The sequence below is a fragment of the Metopolophium dirhodum genome, chromosome 1 (assembly GCF_019925205.1).
Source record: "Metopolophium dirhodum isolate CAU chromosome 1, ASM1992520v1, whole genome shotgun sequence".
NCBI lineage: Eukaryota > Metazoa > Arthropoda > Insecta > Hemiptera > Aphididae > Metopolophium > Metopolophium dirhodum.
In genome coordinates, this window is record NC_083560.1 from 86,379,362 (window position 1) to 86,397,096 (window position 17,735).

The 17,735-nt window shown below is 33.0% G+C and overlaps 1 protein-coding gene across 6 annotated transcripts in view; it reads right to left on the minus strand.

The window, feature by feature from the left end:
- LOC132933505 (nuclear factor 1 X-type) overlaps positions 1–17,735 on the minus strand; it is a 155,409-nt gene that overhangs the window by 103,855 nt on the left and 33,819 nt on the right. For all 6 annotated transcript variants that reach the window (XM_060999777.1, XM_060999775.1, XM_060999774.1 and 3 more), the window contains exon 2: positions 13,908–14,063. In XM_060999777.1, coding sequence (XP_060855760.1) covers positions 13,908–14,063 — 156 coding nt within the window. The remainder of the gene's footprint in view (positions 1–13,907; positions 14,064–17,735) is intronic.

The window sequence follows — 17,735 nt, forward strand, 5'->3', positions numbered from 1 at the left end:
ATTCAAAGTAACTCGTTATTTATTAAGTTTACATAAATAAAAATCAGTTAGGTTAAAAATTAAAGTTAAAAAAGTATTAAGTTAAAAAGTTAAAATTAACTTAATTTTAATTTTTTGACTCGTTTATGCCCAGGTTTGGATATAACTATATAATATTATGTACATTGTAGCTGATATTAAACGTCGTTTTATAATAATATGATGTGATGTAACGCAATCACATTTTTCAACAATAGGTGCGTTGAAAAGATTTGCAACCGCGGGATTTACTAAACGAACTGCAAATATGTATTTATTTATATTATATAATATTATATATCAAGTTCAGTAGTTCTGTCATTCAAAGGATATATATATATATATATATTATAATTTATATAATATTATACAACGATATATGGAGAGAATATTATATTATTATAATGCGACTACCTATATATTATAAGAATAATAATAGAACTCTGTGCGAGTTCTCATCTCTTGCCCTCTCTATCTATCTATATAATATTAGTTTATTATATATGCCCGCAGATCAAACGCTGTTTGTCGTCGGTCATTATATATATTATATATATTGTATATATAGGTAGGTAACAAGATAACTCCATTACGTTTTATGCGCTAATATTGTCATTATTTCCCACTTACAAAAAAATAAAAACTGGTATGTAACATAATAGACGTACTTTATTATGTATGCGATATACCTAACATAACTATGTGTAGGTATGTATAAATATAATATAACGTATATTATACTGCAGGTAGTTCCCGAGCGATGCAATTTTTTTTCCCAATAAACACCGTGCCGCGTGGTAATATATTATAATCGAAATTACATGTTTTACACGTTCGCTTTGACTGTATTATGGTATAGCCGTATACACTAGCGTTTGTACACTGTTTTCTGTTTTTTTCATGCTTAGAATAAAAAATAAAAATTACCAGATGATTTATTTGATATATAGTTATATTGCCTATATATTATAATACGTATACAATATATAAATTATTATAATACAAAGTATGAAAAATTATTATATTATTATTCGAGAGAGAGAAATAATATAATATTTAAAGCCGCGGAAATTTATATTAAACATATATTATATTATAAACACCGAATGTAGCTATAATGCTGACTGCATGTTTAACACACTTAGGGAAGTAATATAAAGCAATAATAATATATCTAAAACTTCAATACCTCGAACTATTGGAGAGAAATAAAAAAAAATTAAGAATTGTCGAAAATGGTAAAGTTTGTATTTTTACAAAAATTGTATAATACATAGGTACGTGTTGAAAATAAAAACTCACTGTGCAGGCTTATAATTAAAGATGTCTATAAGATATATCTACTTTATTACTTATTAAAAAAAAAATGTTTAAGCCTTTTTACACGTTTTCAAGAAAAGTATTTTCTATCGTTCCTTGGAATTTCATGTGAAGAAGATTTACTTTTATTTTTTTCAAATGGTCGATGACGTTTAGCTTTTATCTGTCGGTCGGTATCGCCAGTAAGCGACGTAAACTTTCTTTTTCTATAGAACTACACAGCCTCCCTTGTACATACCACAGTCATAATAATTTAACGTTATTTGTTAACTTTTCCATTGATCTTTTAAAACTTTTTTTTAATTTACGTTTCGACATTTTTAACATGAATACGGAATACGTAAAACTGAATGCCAATTGTTTGAATGCGAATGGTCATTTATTGTACGACTGCAGATGAGATAATTATAAAACCGTATACAGCTGCATAGAGATAAAAATTCGATTTGTCGATGTTTCATACAATATTTATGTGCGAGATGACGAGATAAAATTCTGTTCAAGAGAATCGGGTTTTTTTCTTCGACTCACAGTCAAAGTTCGAGACAGCGTCAGTGTGTCACAGACTGCATGTGATATCAATCGATAAAATATTTATAGTAACACGGTACCCAAAACGATACCTAAAATCTAAAGGTACCTGCAGCATCGGGATACGAAGTGCAACAACAACGCTGCAATACATTGCAGTTATTTTGAGTTATTATAATCATTTATGTCTAATAAATTATGCAATATAATAAAATATTATATACTTTCATTAGTAACTAAATAGGTAATTGCCACATATATACTATAATGCTATATATTATACTTTAATAATTCAAATCCAATACGACAATAATGTGTAATATTGCGCAAAACATGACGATTTTAAGGTAAAGTCGAATTTTGACAACACGTCGTCAACATATTGACCTTTACGAGCGGTCAGTTGCAGATTATTCAAATGTATTTCATTTCGCAAATGAATTAGACTTACGCACATAACGATAATACACAATAATAGGTACCTATATTTGTAAGTACCTATCGCAAAACTCGTACCCATCATAATAATATGATGGCATTCGTTTAGAAGGACGTGTAAGGTACCTATAAATATTTTATTTATTTCCGACGGTTTGTTATTACTGCATGCCGAATATTTTAATATTTTCGAATACATCTCAATAATATAATTTAAATACTAAAATTAGATTGCCATTTTTGTATATTATATAACTCGCTAATAAAATAAAATAAATATAAAAAGTGTATAATATATTATTATATTATGGGGATACATTGCCCATACTATATTTTTATTTTTTTTTAATTCATAAAATAAGCATTTCGAATAACATCCAATACTTCCAATACTTGTTACAAATTAAATTATAGTCTATCAGTGAAAAATCAAATCAACAATAATAGGTACTTTAATATGCTGAAAGCTGTTCACATAAATTATAATTTACTTTTTTATTAATTTTTTTTTTGTGGGAAAAACATAAAAGTTTCCTGAACAAATTAAATGCTCAATTTTTGTTATTGATTTTTCCTAGTCAAGTGTTACTAATAGGTGGCTTCTTATTCAAAATTTGAATTAAAATTGTATTCTGTCATTTCATAATATTGTGTATGTACTAATAGTACTAAAAAGTACAGATTGTAATTTCTTAATGTAATTTTCTTTTAAATGATCTAGGGCTTTATTTAAATGACCCAAAGGTTTTTATAAATGTATGTATAACAATATTGTATATATTTTACATACTAATTATAAATTATAAATAATAAATCAATTAATGAAAACAAATAAAAGTATTTATTCTTTCCATTGACATTTAACGCTAAACTTATAGTTTAAATTATTCATAAGTTCCATTATTCAATCATATGGATATAGATTATGGACGATAAATAAATCTATAGAAACATAGCATAATTTATTTTGCCAAAACGAGTGTACTTAATGTTATGTTATTATATACGCCACTGTACGGATTTCCGCGAGTTTTTCAAATTAAGTGGTACAGAACCCGCCCGTTAGGCACTCAAATCATCCGCGGAGATCCCGAGATCCCAGTCCTATAGTCGTATTAATGCGCACCGCCCCTACACACATACACACGAGAAGACGTAAGCGATGGTGGGAGGGGGAATTACATTGCATATAATATATACACGCATGCAGTGTGTATATAGGGTGATGGTGTATAGTGCGCAAAAACAAAATGCATATAATCCAAACAAATGCGACACACTCGCGAGACTTGGCAGATGGGGGGAGAGGTGAAGGTGGTGGTTGAAGGGGAAGATTAAAAACTAGAATAGATGTATAAATAAGAGAAACGCTACGCACGCATATATACATATATGTAAAGAATGTGTCTCCTCTACGGCATTTATACAACACATATAATATATACATATATATACGTACATGTCGTATACAGGGCGGATATGGTGGGGGCGGCATATTTCTTGTGTCGTCGTCGTCGTCCCTCGCACGATAGCAATTTCGGAGGTTTTTCGAGCGTCGATGGAGGAGTAGGGGGGGGGGGGGAAAGAATAAGAGAAATAGGAAAGGAGACGCAGACGAGCTGTTTGTAAAGGCGCCTTTGGGTCATTTCACCCGCAAAACGGTTATTTCCCTGCACCGCCCGCGACGACAAAAACCAACGTATATATTATATGTGTATATAATAAAACATTCTTGTTGTATTTATTTGTTTATTATTTTTTTACGAAAACGTTACATTATACATATCTATATTTATACATTTGTGTGTATGTGTGTGTGTGTGTGTGTGTGTGTGTGTGTGTGTAAAGCACACACGATACAGTACAGTTTCGCATGGCGAGGGTGGTTGTTTGACACACGACCCTCCGATGACAATTAGTTGCGCTTTTACGTTTTGGCTTATGACGCGCAAGGCTCTAAGTGTAACCATATTTCGTCGTCGCCAACCGCACCGCACGCGTATACTTACTTATAATATACAAGCTGCAGTCGAGCGTCTTTCGTATACTACTGCTCAACACACGCACGTTTGCGATACACACATACAATATAATATATATTTCTCGATTGTGTGTTTACGTAGTTAAACGTCGTACACGCGTAAGTATAATATATCATTTCGCGTACACCGTACTCGAGTCGGTCGGTATATAACCGGAGCTGCGGAATCCGAAGTTAGGGTCGTTAGTGTCGTGTGTGTGTGTGTGTGTGTGTATTTAGAGAGAGAAGAACGACATTTTATCGCGGTCGGACATAAATCGCGGACGCAAATGTGGCGGCGGCGGACTCAAGTCGGGAGGTTTGGATTTCCCTTGTTTCGACAAGACATGATCGCGTATACATGGCTTTTAATTAAGCTACGCGTATATTATAAAGCGAGCATCACGTGGCGCGTCCAAACTCGGAGCAGCGGCGAACAACAAGTTTTAATTAACGCGGAATGAAATTAAAATAATTAAGAGAATAGAAATTGATGAAAAAATCAAACAGGCGAGCGTCGTCTGAATAACGATATAATAATATATAGGTATTTATATTGTAATCTGTATTCCTCCAACCGATTACATTATGCCTCCACGTGGTAGGTACAAGAGTATAATATATATGACTTTCGTATTTTGACTTATTTTTTTTCAGCGCATGTACCGTTAAACCAACACCGCGGCGCAATTTATTAATAATAATATAGGTAGGTACTACTGTACTAGGTTTTACTAATATTATATCGATTATAAACGAAAGTAAATATTGTTATTATATAATATTTAATATATACAACGGATCGCATCTATATACGTGTATAAGACAGTTTTAAATACCGGACCTAATCAATTTTATTTGCTTATTAAAATGCACTTATACATATATATATATATATTATGTGGGTATTGTGTATGCATGTCTATTATGGTAATAGTGTAAATTATATATATATAGGTACTATTCAGATATCAAGGTACCTACGTATATACCATACCATAATAGCACTATAAAAAAAACTGGTTAGAAGCTAAAAAGTTGTGTTGGAACATTAAGACGTGTCGGAACGATTTTAAAAGGCGCCACGCGTTTCCTTTTCATATATTTAATGCGTACAGGACAATTATGCAAATCTCATAATTTCTATATATGCGTTGTATATGGAATAACGGATGAGATTTGATCTCAACGGGCCTGTATATTATAATATAATAATTATTATAATGGAGTCTTCGCCGCGGTAATCCAAGAAATTAAGCGTAATGTACGCATAGTCTATGGGCTATTATTATAAATTTATATAGTACACACGATTAAAATAAAAATAATTCAAATTTTTTTTTATACACTTCAGGTATAGATAGGCATGATATTATATGCAAAATACTTTTATATAACACTCGTGCGTTCGGTAAAATATATAATATATTATATGCTGTATTGCCGTACATATATATATATATATTATAATATAAGCGTGTATGTACCTATATATTTATACACAACGACAATGTTTTATTAAAAAAAATCGAGTTAAAATATTACATTTTCCTTTTAATAGTTATAACCTTGTATTATTCTATTGAATTATTATTAGGTATATATTATAATAAATTATGATCGTATAGAACCACAGCGTTTGGACTATGAAAATATAAATAATATACTTTTAATGTAATAGTATGGCTGGTTTTTTTCGGACGAACAGAAGTACAGAAGACAACGGACTAAACTATCGAAATTAAATGGGATTTCGATTGATTTCAATATAAATGAGTGTACGAGTAAAACAAACATATACGTATATATATTATAATCAAAGTTCGGAGACCGAGATAAGAGTTGTTTATTATACGGTCTTCAGCAATAGTGTTCGGGGCGTGACAAAGTCGTGGCTTCAATCAGTATTTTTTTTTCACGACGGTCCAGCCCCCGCGCCGATTGCAGCGGCGGCACGCGATTAATTTAAGTGCAGCATGGGATGTGTCTGGACGCGATTTATACTTTCCGTCTAGACAACAACTGCTGTGCAGTATCTGTAGGGACGGAATTCCGGAGACGCTCACGCGCGGAAACGCCGTAAATATGTGTCGAAAACGAAAACCGCAAATGCAATACACATTTTACGCGTACAATAATAGGCCCTGCGATTCCGCCGGCGTCTGCCACACGTCTTATATACAACATAATATACCTAGGTATAAATAAACCACTCGTCGGTTTACATTAAAACCGTTTATTGCCGTACAAAAATTTCATCAAGTCTCCGGCCGCCGCAGGACCTTGGATGGTCGCCCGAGGGCACAATGCACCGCATGCATAGTGACAGTAAATATTGTAATATGCGAATGTGACTAGTATGTGTTTGTGTGTGTGTACGGGTGTAGTGAATAATGTGCATATGTGGTGTATGAATGTGAGTGTGTGTGCGCTCGAGCGACCATAGGTCATGGACTCTTATTATTGCTAGATACACCTATACTACTACTACATCGACCAAGCGTTTTATTTCAACTTCCTATATACCTACTTGATATTATATAGGAACAAAAACAAGCACGCGTGCTGTATATGAACGTATATACACTTTTTTACTTTCAATAAACGCGACACGGTTATTTTTCATTTAACAACTGTTGTCCGTCCGTCCGGCGATTAATCAAACAACATAATATTATACTATAATAATGTAAGCGCTCCGAGAGTCATGTACACGTATATATGATATTATATAGGGTGCTACAGGGGGATTCCTTCATCGTTAATCAGGCGGTATCTTCGAAAATACAAGGAGTTTTTAAATGCAAGAACAAAATATTACACTGAACCATAGAAAAATGTAAAAAGTATAATGTGTTGTTCAACTTAAAAAAAACCTTAAACTTCCTAAGATATTACTTGTTTCACGATAAAATAATCATTCCATATATAGGTATATTCTATGCAGTATAGGTATAAGAAACTGTATAGGGGCTCCGAAATTCCGCCATAACTTATATAATAATATATATTTTGATATTTGTGATATTTGTAACATGAAATTTAAACATGACAACAATAATAATTTTGAATTTCAAGCTAAGCTAATAATTTTAATCTTGGTGCAAAGTCGCCTGCAGTGTATTTTATTTTAACTTTAATTTAAGTTATGGGAAAAAAAGGTTTAAGACATTATTTAGGTAACTAGTCAAAGAAGTAGATTTTTTTAAAACTGTCCTTTCCTTTCAACATCTATACCTATGAACCAACATGACAACATTCATAGGTAATTTATATCTTTATTATTAAACTATATAATAGGTTAGGTTAGGTAAACTTAAAAGTTATACATTTGGAGCAAAGCAGTTTTTATCCATTTCTAGTGTCTACATTCTACGCCCTTTTGTATAAACTATAAACGAATGCGTTCGGTATAATATATTATTATGATTATTTTCTAAACATCTACAGTGCTTAACGAAATACACTCTATCACACGTTATACCTAACAAATATAATACACATTTGACACATTCATAAATGTCTTAACGAGTGTTTTCGGACTAATTAAATGACCTCATATTATTATATTTTATTTTAATATATTATAATGTTATGTGTGTATGTATGCAGGTTATCTAACCACGTTTACCTCTAACACAATCAAGTACTTATACTTTATACTTATACATTCCACACTGGTCTCACAGTTTAACTCAAAAATACATAACAGAGGAATGTTTAAATTATACCACAGTAAGTATCTGTCCGAACATGTCAAACACCATACGTATTATTGTAAAATCACACTCAGTGAGGACTGAGGAGTGAGGGACGATCCACAAAAACAATACAGTTTCAGTGTTAAACTAAAATCATAACAACAATGTAGAACATTCCATACCTTATATTATTCAACTGTATTGTGTAAGTGATATAATTAAAAAAAACAATTTTATGTAAACCAATGTTACACTTTAAAAGAGAGCTAATAACCAACGACGAAATCTAAAAAAAAATACTATTATTATTATGTGTTATACCTACAATCTACTCGCATAATGTGTAAAATGTACAATACCTCATCCTATCTCGGAGGATTTGTTCAGTTTATTACTACCTTCTCAGTACTCTACGTCTCTACGTTACACACGAGTATTATACCATCATCACTGATCGATATAACAGCGCCCTGCACTTTTTCGTACGTACGGTCGGTGTTATGATATTATATTAGAATATTAGAATAATAGCCGGTTGTCGAGCACAAGTGCGCCGCACACTTTTAGTCGTATACGTAAAAATAATATATTATATTGTGTGCGGGGGCGGAGGCGCACGTTGTCATAGTATTTTTAGGCGTCTGACGCCGACGCCTCATACTCGACTAGTGCGAACGGTGTTAACTAATAAATAATAATAATAGTTATTTATTTATTATTATCAAGCAGATATACAGATGAGGATCGGGGGATCAAGCCCACAGTCCACAGCAGGCAGCAGGCAGCAGCCATCGCAGTGTTCAACACACAATGACGCACGCGGTACATCGCGTCAGTGGCGGTGGGCAATGCATAGTAATTCTCCGCTCAGCTAAATATAGGTAATACAATATTCTGTACCTCTACGTAGTAACTAATAAAGTTTGAAAAAGGGTTAATATCCATGTTCTCGTTTCATCGTCCGAACCCTTTAATCTTGGCGAATATTTATCACCTTCGATCTTTGCCGCACCATCAGGCGTTGCGACCTGCGTACCGTCGCCATCCCGCGAGCCCGGCGCGACATTATAATCGTTCTAAAAACAACCCAAAGCCGTAAAAAGTAATAGTTCAGAGAAGTTTTACGTACGCGCTCGCGCAGTGCAGTTATAAAAGACCTTTTTCCATAAATAGACACACCGCCGGGACACCAGTCATCTCGCGCGTTGTCATTTCTTCGTACGCCACTCGACGCGGCTGTACCTACCAACGACCACAGAGTATTACAATTATTTACAACTTTCTTTGCGCAACTCTTTTCGGCGCGTAGACAATTCGAAAAGAAACACACGCACCCGATACGTGTATATATACACGTGAGTCATGAGTCACAGTTATTGGATACAATAGTATGTATAATTACTACTACAGGACCATGGTTGCATGAAAAACAAACGCATATCGAGAAGCTAACCTACTTGGTTTATTACAATTTACAATGGTTGTTTGTTCTGTGACATAATTACAAATTACGTAGAAATACTGTACTAAAAAAGCAAAATTATAATGTTTTTTCAATAATTATTAATCGGTTTGATTTCAACATTTTAGAAAAAATAATATTTTCATAGTACTATGTACTTGGCGAGAACTTGATTTGAGGGTTATATGGATAATTTTGAGAAGGTATTTTGCCCCCAAGTCTCACCCTATTTACACCCATGCCTTTACGTATATAATATTATACATTGTACTTCGTGTCGGTGAAGTCCATCGTTTTCTATAAGGCGTCGATTGTATGGGTTTTGATTAGCCTAAGATATTGTAGATAGAAGTGTATTAAAAATGTTTTTAATAATTTATTTAAGAATTTGATTTCAAAATCTAAACCTGAATTAATTTTTTTTATATATCAAATCAAATTAATTTTTAAAAAATATTATATCATATTATGTCATGTAATACGGTATTTTATGTAGTTGTCTAATTTTTAAAATGTGATTCAAAACACAATAACTTATAATTGATTTATAGGGTTGTATATATGTATATTCTATATATATTAAAATATTTAAATAACAGTTCTAAAGAATGTCTAAAGATAATTCTTTCTTAGCCTAAGAATAGGATTACAAAATATCACTGGGGGATGTACTCCTCAGACACCCCTGCGGCACTGCGTCATCATATTTCCTAAAACAAATATGTTCCTGATCACGATGTGCGCGTGCAGCTGGCTGTGTTAAACATGTGCATACTATGCTTTACACCATTATTTCTATTACGAAATATTGTGAGTATAATCATTTTTATAATATGCAAGTATTATAATATACCTACGCGAATTATGAGTTAAGTTAAAATTTACGATTTATATCGGAGTACCTATACTTAAATAACGTGATCATACGACAGTGTATCATAATATACAATAACAATATTATATCTAGAATTGCGTATTCGCAATGTTCAGATGAAAAGTGTCTTATATAGTAGGTATATAAACTATGAACATAAACTTTGAACCTGCACGCGCGGAAACGGAGATTTACTCGCGCAACAATATAATGCCCACGCCATTGAAACAAACGTTGAGTAGCGTGTTCTTTTTTGTATATAGATATCCTCCGTATCAGTTATATATATTATAATAGTGTCAAGTATTATTGTATTAAAGTATTTACAAAATTACAAATACTACAATATTTCGCAACAGCAGAGAGCAATAGAAACGATGATCTCTGTGAAAAATACGTTCGTTTTAATAGCACTATCCAACACGATAGTCATTTCAATCGTCACACGTAAGGGAAAGGGGAAGGGGGAGAAGAGTAACGGAGTCCGCCTTCATATTTATGGTAAGATTATACGTCCTCTTTAGTTTAAGTCTCTAAGTCCGGGGGGACGTTTCACAAAAAAAAGTATGGTAAATTTACATCATGGGTTAATTTTAATAATTTATTAGACTTCTTCCTCGGATTAGTTTTTTATGTGTTTTTATTGAACTACTCGTATTTAAAACTTAACTAAATTTAAATAGGTACATTTGTTTTTGATTTTCAGGTATTTATTTCAATTTATTTTTACTGAACAGGGATAACATAATATATAATAGCATAATTTTTCTTGGGAGGAATTCTGTTTTTACATTAACTTTTTATGAACAAAGATGTGAAAGAAAAAAACTCGGGAACGCTCGTTGGCTTTTAGTGACATATAGCACGCCCTCAAACTTTTTCCCTGTTTAAACCATTATAAGTAATTTGGAAGATAATTCAATATTTAAAATATTCAACAAATATATCAATAGTGAGGAAGCTTGGAATTCAAAAATTATTAATTGTATCAATACAAAAGTCTAGAAGCTAAAAATGTTATTATTTCTGTTAGAAATAGTACCAATTCAATAAAAAATCTGTGAAATATTAAGATTAGAGAAATGAAATTAATATGCACACCCTTGCATCGCGCAAATGACGCTCCTAATAATATAATTATGTATAATGTTTTTGATTGCTTTGACAAATGACAATGCTTTGACACACTTGTATCTAATGTTAAATCTATATTATACGTCTAAAATCAGATGGAACTATGGACGCATGTCGCATGGAATAAGATACTGGATTCGTCTGTCAGACAGTTTTTGCCGATATCGTGTCTCTGCAGTAGTACGTAGGTATATTATGGCCTATAGGATTAGGATAAAGAATTCATACTCGGTGGTCATGCTATACAGGTAATACTAACACAAGGAAACGGGAAATCGCGATAGGCGACACATATATTATGATGATAATAATATAGTATGCACACGATTGCAAGTACTCTTATACGCACCTCGGTCATTTATTTTTATTATTATTATCATTATCGTTATTATTATTATTATTTTATTATTATTATTATTATTATTATTATTATTACACTATTTTATTCGTATTTTATTCATACGACTCATTCGTTATCCGGTTGACACTAAGCGAAGGTATATTATGCACTCCAACGGAGGTGAACAAGTTGGCCGCCGTCGCGTCGTTTCAATGCTATATTATATACATAATAATAATATAATACGTATGTCGTGTGTATTATACGAAAAAAAATTCGGTGCGCGCCGAGAAGCACACACGCGAACGACCGTCAGTGGGTTCTAATTTATGAAGATGTTTTTTTGTTTTTTTTTTTCCCAGTCCAATAAAAACGAGATAATATTGTTGTTGTTGTTATTACTATTATTATTGTTTTTGCAATGAATGCGAGAGCTCGTCTCGCGCGAAAAACATAAAAAAATGTGCCTGCACGCTACAATTAGCGATAGGTGTTTTACAGGATACAATGTAAGTAAGTAATAAGTATGCATACGCACGATGAGTACGTGAACGCACACACAAGAGACGTGATTTTGATCTCGAAAATTTGACAATTCGCAGAAAATATAATTTTTATTGGGTATATTATGAACATTTTTGGGTTTTGGATGTCCACTTGATGAAAATTGAATAATTCTCACTATATTGTAAAAGGAAAACGTAGAGTTCCGCCAAACTTTATTTATAATACCGAAGTGCATTTCACCCACAGCTTTTAAATTACCGGTGGTTCTCATTAAAGTTTCTCGTATGTATAATATATAAAAAACATTCGACCGGCAAATGCGAAATACGGTGATTTTTTTGACTTTGATCGAAACACGACGACGAGTTTTGTTTTAGATTGTTATCGTACATAGGTATAAACATGGTCCATAATGCGAGGATATAAATGTATATAGTTACAACGACGGGGTTACCGATTAATCACATGACAATAATATTATTACTGCTCGCCGGACGCCACTGGACATCCTTCAAACCAGTCGAAGGAAGGATTTTTGACGTAGTAAAATGACTATCATAGATTCAATATCTCAGAATGATCTATACAACCATCATGACTATAACTCATAATCGAAAAGCAGATGATGTATGCGTACATGTATATATATTATTTGTATAACATATTTGTTGGGGTATTTTTCTTCGGGTTTTTTTTATTAAATTATTTATGAATCATACAAGGTATATTATAAAGGAGAAAACCTCGAATTCTCGCACAGTCTACGCAGCTATCTCGCTGATAATACGATTTCTTACCTATATAAGATGTTTTTTTTCACCCATCCATATACGCTATTCTACGTAAACAATGAAACCCCTTTAATAGCTTTACGTGCTCATTCGTAATAATAATATATTATGTTTTTATCGTTATATCAGCCAGGTTCGCAGGTATTTTAGGGGCGATATGACACATAGAAGGGGTGGTAGTGAGGGGATAGTCACACGCGCGACCGAGACAAGTATCTGAAAGACGAAACTTCGTCTGGAATAAAAGATGGGTGCTATATATATATATATATATGTATATATTAAAATGTTTTTTGTATGTGTGTGTGCACCGTCAACACGACAACGACCACTCCTCGGCGGCCGGGAGAATAATATATGACCTTGAACTGAATGCCACCGCCGCTCGGCAATCGAACAGGTCAACATCGCGGGACATTCGAAATCGCCGCGTGTGTGTGTGTATTATGCATAATATAAAGATAAAACGTACATCACGTGAGTCGTCGTTTATATTAATGTTTTATTTTTACTTTTTTTATTATTATTATAGCTTTTTTTTTTATACACGGGTGATTCGTATTTTATTTTTTATTTTTTGCGCGTACGCCTCCGCCACCACCTGCAGTTCGACCGTTGTAGTGGTGGCGGCACGTACAGTATGTATATACTTTACTTATATGTATGTATGTGTGTGTATGTGTGTATGTGTGTGTGTGTGTGTGTGTGTATTTGTGAACTATGTACATACGAGTATAATATAATATATTATAATATAGCTGATGAACTCACCATCAGCTCTTCCTTGCATCGTCTCTCCTCTTCGAGCGACATCCGTTTCTCGTGTTTTTTGAAATACTTGCGTTTAGCGGCCTGCAGGTTGAACCATGTGTACGAGAACGCTTTGACATTAGGCAGCAACGCCTCTATGAACGGATGGAATTCATCCTGCGGATAAGAGAAAAAAAATAGTTAAGTCGATGTGACTACGTTGTTACTGTTACTCTATTATAATATTATTAGGTATTATTATTGTTGTTACAGTTCACATAGGTGCTACTTCATTTCTATAATAGTACATATTATATTATATAGGTACGCGAAATCCCTCCCTAAACCTAGGCTAGTTATTATAAATATACAAGTGTTTGTGGTGACTGGTGAACATGTACGATCGGACCCCGGTTATCACGGAAGCAACAGTCTTGAGCACGTGGTTGTAGCAGGAGGTGCTGCCAATTCGCACCGCACCGCACTGGGTTAGTGGGAATCGCGCACGCCGAGATCCTCCGGAACCCGGTGCCAACCAGACCGTTACAGCCTGCCAAACGCGCACACTACCGTGGTCGTGGTCGTGTCGTCGCCGTGACCCCGTTGGCCGAGACTTCTTATGCAATTGGCATGGTATATCGATGTGTGTGTGTGCTGGAGAATACGCACGTCATGCGTACGCACACAAACACTAAAATCGGAAACTGCCAAATTTTTTTTTTTGATTTTCAAACGGGTTTCGGCCAACGACAACAGTAAACAAACAAGGCTGTTGTTTACTGCAGTGATTCGTCTGCTGTAGAAGTTCTTCCGTTAATGAAATTCAGAATTCTTACGTGAGTTCATAATAACCAATGTATATATTATTTAATACTAGGTATATTATATATTACCTATATATTATACATGACATAAGTATAATGGACGCCACGCAAAACGTCAAATTGTGTGTATTTTATTGGTAAATAGTAAATACGGGATACACCCAAAAAACAATGGGGTTGAATACACAAATGTACAGATATGTGTGAAAAAGAAGTGAACAAGTGGGGTCCGTGGTTCGTGGTGCGTATATTAAGCCGAATAAGTGGTGAGTTACCGAAATAGTTTGCCGGAGAAATTGGGAATGGAACGGGGCGTGTCAGTGGGTAAAGTGAGAAGTTATGAGTGCTAAAAATGTTGATAAGTCGATTTTACCAGTCAGGAGGTTGGATAGAAATCCAAAATTTGTTACATATCTCTGGTCAGCAAAACTAGATTAGGTTATATTAGGAGATAAGGTTATTCAGACAAGGGATATCCAGTCTAGACGTAACCTTATTTAAAAAAATATATTTTCTACAAACGTTTATATAATATTTTAACGAGGTGTCGAGCGTCGGCTTTAAGCAATTACCTACATGGCTACATATAGTTGGTGGTGGTATACTAAACCTAAACTATGCCTTATCAGAAGTACATGCAGAGACTAGCTATAGGTATTTAATTTACATTCTTGAGATGGAATATTATAATATTATAAATAAGGAAATAGAATGCAATTATTTCGATTTTAATACCGACTTTTCAGGATAAAAAGATACAAAAATACAAACGAATTTAATATATTATGAAGACTAATTCCGAGTTGCTTGAACAATCACCAAATATTTAACGAATCAATAGAATCCATTAAACATGATTTATAGTGGCCCATGATTGATGCATTAAATTTTATTGAACTATTAAATTAATACATTTTTCATGCAGCCCGGTATAAAATTAGTAATATACTATTAAAATTACAATTTAAATAAATTAAATATAATGAATAACAATTAAAAAATTCAAATCAGTAGATTAGTTAATATAATAATTTACAATTTACGCATTGTTCTATAAAGTAAATAGGTAGTATATGGTTTAAAGTCCTATTTTCATCAAAACAGTGTATTATTTAAATCTAATAAGTAATAATACAGTATTGTATATGAACTAAAAAAAAAATTGACTTCACACCGGTGTTGGATTCGGTTTTAAATCTTAAATATTTAATTGAATTTTAATATACCGTGCATGTGCAGCACGGTATATTATATTAATTGTGTCCAATTTTTGTTTTTTTTTTTTTTTTATATAGGAACGCGGTTACTAACATTTTAACTGTTTATTAGTAGTCCGATTATTGACTGTGTTATTAATAACTTGTCAGTTCCGTGAGAAATAAATCGCATAATGGGTCAACCGGAGAACAACGCACATTGTACTATTGGCAAAACAATGTCGTTAGACAAAAACACGTACCTATACATCATATTGAAATCGTGTCGACGACATATTTTGAATTTATATTCTCTAATAATATTACGAGCAAATCGTAATTAGTTTAGTAACATTTTCTACTTGACACATGGCAATATAAAATATAAATGACGTATTAATATAATATTTATTGTTTGTAAATTGTTGCATTAAAATAATATCCGTTCCATCTAAATCGTTGTCCACATGTGAACTTCATCATCTAATATTTAATTAGCTACAAAATCTTGTTTTAAGGGTATTGGAAGCGGTGATAATCTATCTTTGTCTAACACACTTGGAACATAGGGATTTAAACGTAGTTTATTCCAACATGGATGACGTCTGAAGTCATTGCCGATAATATCCGAATTATTATATATTATTTTTTAGAAACTGAAATCGGGTGGTTCAACAATAATATAAATACAATATAATATAATACGCATCAATAATTTTATGTAGGCAATGACATCGATAATAAGTGGGTTGTCACCTGTTGGGCGAACAAGAGGAAGAGTTCGCTGACGGTTTGTCATCTCGGCGACGACAACGCGCATCGTCCTGTTGGTCTGTCGTCCCGGTGGTGGTGGAGGCAGTGGTGGTTATTATTTAGACTCGGTCTCCGAACAAAACGCATATGCTCGTCGAAAATCAAAAAAAAAAACAAACACAATCACGCACACACGCACAGATCGCAACGACTTTAACCATGTGCGATGCGTATGAAAATAATATTACGTACACCTATGTATACATAATATATTATGTGTGTGTGTGTGTGTGTGTGTGTATCGGTATAATATCCCACACATGTGTGGCGAGCGTGGTAAACATTATATATTAAAGAGTCGATCGCCTCGGCGCGCAGACATCAAATCGGCGTTGTGTGCGTGTAAAAAGTATTTTTATATAGTATTCTATTATAATCATTATTGTTTTATCGTCTCACATAAAAATATACAGGGTGATACACCCCAAATATGCTCACCCTCATTTTTCCTTTATTAATAAATGTATTCAAATTTGGGTTTTGGAATTTTTTAGTATAATACTTAATGATCTTATTCATATAATTTGTTTACACCACTTAAGCTATGTCTTGTGAACTGTCCCAACTTTTTTTTTCAAATTAGAATCACTATTTTTGCCTAAATTGTTAAGCAAATAAATATTTTTAAAAGGTTGATACATCCAAATCGAGTAATTTTGAGTTATCTAACTATGTATAGCAAATTTGATATTAGGTCCATGATGATTGATAATAGGTTTGGAAAATATGGTGACTATAACGATTTACAAATTAAAGTAATAATTCTCGTTTAGAAATAATAGTTTATTTCGCCATTTCCTTTAATTATGTAAAAAAAAGCATTTGAAAATATGGTCCTTGAGAACACTTAAAAATTAGAATTTGAATACATTTTTTAATAAAGGAAAAATGGGGGTGAGCATAATGGATCACCTCAAATATGCGAGGTACGTAAGTGATTAAACAAAAACTTACAATTCAACAAATGTGGGTTCAGCAGTTCCAATTTTGAGTTGTAAGCTTTAATATTTGACCTG